The sequence below is a fragment of the Amblyomma americanum genome, chromosome 2, assembly GCF_052857255.1.
Source record: "Amblyomma americanum isolate KBUSLIRL-KWMA chromosome 2, ASM5285725v1, whole genome shotgun sequence".
Taxonomy (NCBI): Eukaryota; Metazoa; Arthropoda; class Arachnida; order Ixodida; family Ixodidae; genus Amblyomma; species Amblyomma americanum.
In genome coordinates, this window is record NC_135498.1 from 215642049 (window position 1) to 215649692 (window position 7644).

The window sequence follows — 7644 nt, forward strand, 5'->3', positions numbered from 1 at the left end:
AAGTTGCGCAAAGAGTCCGCTCCCAGGATGGCAAATTTTAAGTCAGCCAGGACGAAAATCCACCGAAATGTCCTCTTGAGGCCCAGGTCCAGCGAGAGAGAGCGTTGCCCGTACGTCGGTATCGTATTGTTGACAGCTTGCAACGGTGCTGCGCACGGTCGTTTGCGATCGGCTGGCGACGCTGGCACGACACTAACTTCCGCCCCTGTGTCGACTAGGAAACGAGCACCTCTTTCGCGATCGGTCAGGAAGAATACCGATGGGCGACTGTCCGGCAGGGCGGGGGCACTGGTCACCCTCAGCGCTGGCCCGGGGCGTTTCCCGAATTTTCACAGGGCGGCACACAGTTCCGTGCAGCGTTGCCGAATTTGCGGTGGTACCAGCACACCCTGCGTTGTTGTGGTTGTGATGCGGTACGCTGTCGTGGTCGCTGGTTGCCGCTCGAGTGCAGCGCTGCGACGGTGTCTGCGAGGCGAGAAATTTCCTCTCGCATCTCTTGCAGGGAATTGGCGGACGGTGCGTCTGCGTGCACCGACGCGACTGTGGGCACGGCGACAGCCACGAGTTTGTCGGCGAGCTCGGCCATCTTGGCAAGGTCTGCCTCGCACGACGCCGTGAGGCCTATCCGTACGCTTGTGGGAAGCCTTTGCAGGAACAGTTCCCGCACCAAACGGCCGTCGCTTGCTGTCGTGCCGCCGGCCAGTTGTTGCATGTGGCGTAGCAACTGGCTGGGCCGGCGGTCGCCAAGTTCGGCCTCCCGCAGTAGCTGCTGGAGACGCTCCGGCTCTGTAGGTGTGACACGGCGAATCAGTGTCTCTTTTAGCGTCTGGTAGGCGTTCTCTGCGGGTGGTGTTAGCAGTAGGTCCCGCACCTCGCTGGCTGTCGCAGGCGGAAGGCTGCCCACCACGTGGTGGTATTTAGTGCTGTCAGCAGTGATGCGGCGTGCAGCGAACTGCGACTCAACTTGCACGAACCAAAGTTCCGGGTCGCCAGTCCAAAACGGAGGTAGCTTCACGTCAAGTACGGCTACCGTGGGACTGCCGGCGTCGCTTGGCTGGTTCATGGCTATCACGTCAGGGTCACCAATTATTGGCACGCGCGAGGAAAGCAGAGACGAGGCGTGGAGCTTGGAGTCTCGGTGCCAACTACTTTTATTCTTTCTTTGTGCGCCGGCCCTCTCTCGGCGGCCGGCTGGCTACGGTCGACTACGGTCGGCTACGTTCCGCGCTGGCAGCACCGCGGCTTATCCGCGGCATATTTGTGTCCACCACAAGCCTACGCATCCCCACCTCCAACTGCGTCTCAAGATTTTGGCTCCTCCCCTGCAGTGCATCATTGAGACCAGCATGGATGACCACAAGGTGTTCGCCATCCATGCTGCCCACCACCACCTCCCGGGCTCTGGCCATTGCATCCACCATGCACTTTCCCGACTGAGCCTCCACCTGCACTCGCCTGTCTGCCTTCACTGCCGTCAGAACGCCTCCCTAAACCCTCGCTACATTCGAGTCCCCGACCACCAGAACTCTCCTGCGCCCCAAACGTTCGCTTCCTAATTCCATCTGTTGGCCTCCGGATCGCTCTAGCTGACTCTCCTGCCGCTGTACGCTATTGTCGCGAGTTTCCATGGCCGCTTTAACCTTTTTCATTTCGTTCTCATTTTTCTCACTCAATGCTCGCTGCACTACAGCACTGTATGCTGATGGGCGGCAGTGGAAACCGTCACGCCATCTGTTTTGGGCAGTGGAAACCGTCACGACAAGGCCGCCGAGGCGAGCATTGCAAACAATATTCTTTAAATGGTAAAGCCTCGTTAAATCATTTGTTCTGATATTTTTCCGCTTAATTAGTCGAAAATGTTGTAAGCGCTTCAGTAGAAGCAGACGAAACGACAGGAACGGCATATTCAAACGGCCCGCGCTCCTTGCAACGCTCTCCTCGACGGCCTTGACGTGACGCTTTGCGCTACCGCAAACAGATGGCGCCACTGCCGCCCTTCAGCGAAAAAGCGTCGTCTGCGGGTTTTGGTTGTCGGTCTCTACGTAGGCGATTATGTTTTCGCATCATGCACGGCTCAGCTAAGTAAGTACCGTTGTCAAACTTCCTACGATACAAAAGTTACCATAATACGCAAGCTCTGTGTGCAGTTTCATCGCAAATGAGCCAGCGGTTGAGGCGGGGAAACTTTTGAAAGTCTTCACGATAAAAACGCACAATACTGTACATTGAAGCTGGCGGCTAATGCTGGCGTTTTGCTCTGTATATCTCACGCTTTTATGAATATCAAATCAAATAGGCATGATCCGCAGAACATAACCGTGCTCCCACTTATACAGTGTTCCGCATTTATCTGTCTGGCTTGGAAAAAATTCTCCTGCGTAAACTACTGCATCCATAGAGTTTCTTACTATTAACTAGAGAGAAGGCTGGCGCCCCGCCTAAGGGAGTTTGCATGGAGCTTCCTCGAGACTATAGAGTTTTTTGTGCTTTTTTATCATGAAGACTTTCGAAAATTTCCCCGCCTCAATCGCTGACTCATTTACGGTGAAACTGCACACAGAGCTTGCGTGTTATGGTAAGTTTTTTATCGTAGCTAGTTTTAGAATGGTACTTACTTAGTTGAGCCGCGCATGATGTAAAAACGTAATCACCTGCGTCGAGATCGGCGAACCGAAACACGCAAGCGCCGTTTTTTCGCTGAAGGGCGGCAGTGGCGCCATCAGTCTTCTGCAGTTGAAAGCGTCGCGACAAGGCTATTTCGCTGTAACAAGGCGCCGAGGCGAGCGTTGCAAGAAGCGCGGGCCCTTTGATTACACGTACAGTTCCGGCCATTTCGTCTGCTTCAACTTAAGCGCTTCCAACATTTTCGGCTGGGCGGAAAAAATATCAAAACAACTGATTTAACGAGGCTTTATCTTTCAAAGAATACTGCCTGATCTCTTTTTTTTTTTTACGGAGTGACTTTATCCAATTCAGCTCTTATCGTCTGCTTTCGTGACTCTCCGAAAGCATGGGAGGGTGACAGCAGAAAACAGATGGCGCCACTGCCACCCTTCTGCGAAGAAACGCCGTTTGCGGGTTTGGGATCGCTGCTTCATCATGAACTAATCAGGCGCGCAACCTCTACTCATTGCTCATTGTGTAAATAGTTTGTGTATATTACCTCTCCCCCATCCTCTCTTCCCCTCACCTGCTATCCTTTATTTCCGCTGCCCCAGCTCAGGTGCTTCAGTATCGATGGCAGATGCCGGGGCTAGCAAAAACGTGATCCTTCCTTTTTATTATTACTTTACAAACCACTACTACTTCCGGTTCGCTGGTCTAGACGCAGGCAATTCAGTTTTTGCATCATGCACGGCTCAACTAAGTAAGTACCGTTGTGAAACTTGCTACGATACTAAAGTGACCATAATACGCAAGAGAGCTTGCGTATTATTGCCTGCGTCTAGACCAGCGAACCAGAAGTAGTAGTGGTTTGTAAAGTAATAATAAAAAGGAAGGATCACGTTTTTGCTAGCCCCGGCATCTGCCATCGATACTGAAGCACCTGAGCTGGGGCAGCGGAAATAAAGGATAGCAGGTGAGGGGAAGAGAGGATGGGGGAGAGGTAATATACACAAACTATTTACACAATGAGCAATGAGTAGAGGTTGCGCGCCTGATTAGTTCATGATGAAGCAGCGATCCCAAACCCGCAAACGGCGTTTCTTCGCAGAAGGGTGGCAGTGGCGCCATCTGTTTTCTGCTGTCACCCTCCCATGCTTTCGGAGAGTCACGAAAGCAGACGATAAGAGCTGAATTGGATAAAGTCACTCCGTAAAAAAAAAAAAGAGATCAGGCAGTATTCTTTGAAAGATAAAGCCTCGTTAAATCAGTTGTTTTGATATTTTTTCCGCCCAGCCGAAAATGTTGGAAGCGCTTAAGTTGAAGCAGACGAAATGGCCGGAACTGTACGTGTAATCAAAGGGCCCGCGCTTCTTGCAACGCTCGCCTCGGCGCCTTGTTACAGCGAAATAGCCTTGTCGCGACGCTTTCAACTGCAGAAGACTGATGGCGCCACTGCCGCCCTTCAGCGAAAAAACGGCGCTTGCGTGTTTCGGTTCGCCGATCTCGACGCAGGTGATTACGTTTTTACATCATGCGCGGCTCAACTAAGTAAGTACCATTCTAAAACTAGCTACGATAAAAAACTTACCATAACACGCAAGCTCTGTGTGCAGTTTCACCGTAAATGAGTCAGCGATTGAGGCGGGGAAATTTTCGAAAGTCTTCATGATAAAAAGCACAAAAAACTCTATAGTCTCGAGGAAGCTCCATGCAAACTCCCTTAGGCGGGGCGCCAGCCTTCTCTCTAGTTAATAGTAAGAAACTCTATGGATGCAGTAGTTTACGCAGGAGAATTTTTTCCAAGCCAGACAGATAAATGCGGAACACTGTATAAGTGGGAGCACGGTTATGTTCTGCGGATCATGCCTATTTGATTTGATATTCATAAAAGCGTGAGATATACAGAGCAAAACGCCAGCATTAGCCGCCAGCTTCAATGTACAGTATTGTGCGTTTTTATCGTGAAGACTTTCAAAAGTTTCCCCGCCTCAACCGCTGGCTCATTTGCGATGAAACTGCACACAGAGCTTGCGTATTATGGTAACTTTTGTATCGTAGGAAGTTTGACAACGGTACTTACTTAGCTGAGCCGTGCATGATGCGAAAACATAATCGCCTACGTAGAGACCGACAACCAAAACCCGCAGACGACGCTTTTTCGCTGAAGGGCGGCAGTGGCGCCATCTGTTTGCGGTAGCGCAAAGCGTCACGTCAAGGCCGTCGAGGAGAGCGTTGCAAGGAGCGCGGGCCGTTTGAATATGCCGTTCCTGTCGTTTCGTCTGCTTCTACTGAAGCGCTTACAACATTTTCGACTAATTAAGCGGAAAAATATCAGAACAAATGATTTAACGAGGCTTTACCATTTAAAGAATATTGTTTGCAATGCTCGCCTCGGCGGCCTTGTCGTGACGGTTTCCACTGCCCAAAACAGATGGCGTGACGGTTTCCACTGCCGCCCATCAGCATACAGTGCTGTAGTGCAGCGAGCATTGAGTGAGAAAAATGAGAACGAAATGAAAAAGGTTAAAGCGGCCATGGAAACTCGCGACAATAGCGTACAGCGGCAGGAGAGTCAGCTAGAGCGATCCGGAGGCCAACAGATGGAATTAGGAAGCGAACGTTTGGGGCGCAGGAGAGTTCTGGTGGTCGGGGACTCGAATGTAGCGAGGGTTGAGGGAGGCGTTCTGACGGCAGGGAAGGCAGACAGGCGAGTGCAGGTGGAGGCTCAGTCGGGAAAGTGCATGGTGGATGCAATGGCCAGAGCCCGGGAGGTGGTGGTGGGCAGCATGGATGGCGAACACCTTGTGGTCATCCATGCTGGTCTCAATGATGCACTGCAGGGGAGGAGCCAAAATCTTGAGACGCAGTTGGAGGTGGGGATGCGTAGGCTTGTGGTGGACACAAATATGCCGCGGATAAGCCGCGGTGCTGCCAGCGCGGAACGTAGCCGACCGTAGTCGACCGTAGCCAGCCGGCCGCCGAGAGAGGGCCGGCGCACAAAGAAAGAATAAAAGTAGTTGGCACCGAGACTCCAAGCTCCACGCCTCGTCTCTGCTTTCCTCGCGCGTGCCAATAATTGGTGACCCTGACGTGATAGCCATGAACCAGCCAAGCGACGCCGGCAGTCCCACGGTAGCCGTACTTGACGTGAAGCTACCTCCGTTTTGGACTGGCGACCCGGAACTTTGGTTCGTGCAAGTTGAGTCGCAGTTCGCTGCACGCCGCATCACTGCTGACAGCACTAAATACCACCACGTGGTGGGCAGCCTTCCGCCTGCGACAGCCAGCGAGGTGCGGGACCTACTGCTAACACCACCCGCAGAGAACGCCTACCAGACGCTAAAAGAGACACTGATTCGCCGTGTCACACCTACAGAGCCGGAGCGTCTCCAGCAGCTACTGCGGGAGGCCGAACTTGGCGACCGCCGGCCCAGCCAGTTGCTACGCCACATGCAACAACTGGCCGGCGGCACGACAGCAAGCGACGGCCGTTTGGTGCGGGAACTGTTCCTGCAAAGGCTTCCCACAAGCGTACGGATAGGCCTCACGGCGTCGGGCGAGGCAGACCTTGCCAAGATGGCCGAGCTCGCCGACAAACTCGTGGCTGTCGCCGTGCCCACAGTCGCGTCGGTGCACGCAGACGCACCGTCCGCCAATTCCCTGCAAGAGATGCGAGAGGAAATTTCTCGCCTCGCAGACACCGTCGCAGCGCTGCACTCGAGCGGCAACCAGCGACCACGACAGCGTACCGCATCACAACCACAACAACGCAGGGTGTGCTGGTACCACCGCAAATTCGGCAACGCTGCACGGAACTGTGTGCCGCCCTGTGAAAATTCGGGAAACGCCCCGGGCCAGCGCTGAGGGTGACCAGTGCCCCCGCCCTGCCGGACAGTCGCCCATCGGTATTCTTCCTGACCGATCGCGAAAGAGGTGCTCGTTTCCTAGTCGACACAGGGGCGGAAGTTAGTGTCGTGCCAGCGTCGCCAGCCGATCGCAAACGACCGTGCGCAGCACCGTTGCAAGCTGTCAACAATACGATACCGACGTACGGGCAACGCTCTCTCTCGCTGGACCTGGGCCTCAAGAGGACATTTCGGTGGATTTTCGTCCTGGCTGACTTAAAATTTGCCATCCTGGGAGCGGACTCTTTGCGCAACTTCGGACTGCTTGTCGATGTCCGAAACCGGCGTTTACAGGACCCCCTGTCACACGCAGAAGTGCGCGGGAAGCCATCCAGGCATCCTCCCCTCAGCCCCACGCTCGTAGCACCGCCGGGCGCTACACGATTCACCGGCATCCTCGGCGAATTCCCCGAACTGACGCGGCCACCACAGGCCAGCGCGGCCGTCAAACACAATGTATGCCACCACATTGTCACCACAGGCCCACCAGTTTACGCACGCCCACGCCGCTTGTCCCCGCAAAAGCTGCAAGCAGCTCGACAGGAATTCGACCACATGCTCGAGCTCGGCATAATCCGCCCGTCCGCTAGCCCATGGGCGTCTCCACTGCACATGGTGCCGAAGTCAACACCAGGAGACTGGCGACCCTGCGGCGACTATCGAGCCCTCAATCGAGAAACCGTGCCAGACCGCTATCCGGTACCTCACATTCATGATGTGACGTCCAGCCTACATGGTGTGGCGATTTTCTCCCAAGATCGACCTCGTGCGGGCGTACCATCAGATCCCCGTGGCTCCAGAGGACGTATCGAAGACGGCGATAACCACGCCCTTCGGCCTGTTCGAGTTTCTGCGCATGCCGTTCGGCCTGCGAAACTCCGGACAGACATTCGAGCGTTTTATCAACGGCGTTTTGCATGGCCTCGACTTCTGCCATGCATACCTCGACGACCTACTCATCGCAAGCACTTCACCGGACGAGCATGAGGCGCATCTGCGATCAGTGTTTCAGCACCTGGCGGAGCATGGCATCCTGGTTAACACGGACAAGTGCGAGCTGGGTGCCGAGAAGCTGACTTTTCTTGGCCATGTTGTTTCAAGCTCTGGCATTCAGCCTCATCCAGACAAGGTT

The 7644-nt window shown here is 54.3% G+C and overlaps 2 protein-coding genes across 2 annotated transcripts; one reads left to right on the plus strand and one right to left on the minus strand.

Annotated features, from left to right (window-relative positions):
* Positions 1 to 298: 298 nt before the first annotated feature.
* LOC144120361 (uncharacterized) lies at positions 299 to 1063 on the minus strand. The gene has a single exon (XM_077652724.1). The coding sequence runs from the start codon at positions 1061 to 1063 to the stop codon at positions 299 to 301; it is 765 nt and encodes a 254-aa protein (XP_077508850.1).
* A 4643-nt stretch (positions 1064 to 5706) lies between these two features.
* On the plus strand, positions 5707 to 6471 carry LOC144120362 (uncharacterized). The gene has a single exon (XM_077652725.1). It carries the CDS (start codon positions 5707 to 5709, stop codon positions 6469 to 6471), a length of 765 nt encoding a protein of 254 aa, XP_077508851.1.
* Positions 6472 to 7644: the final 1173 nt, after the last annotated feature.

Coding starts and splice junctions, on each gene's coding strand:
- LOC144120362 (XM_077652725.1), top strand. CDS start 5,707: ATGAACCAGCCAAGCGACGCCGGCAGTCCCACGGTAGCCGTACTTGAC.
- LOC144120361 (XM_077652724.1), bottom strand. CDS start 1,063: ATGAACCAGCCAAGCGACGCCGGCAGTCCCACGGTAGCCGTACTTGAC.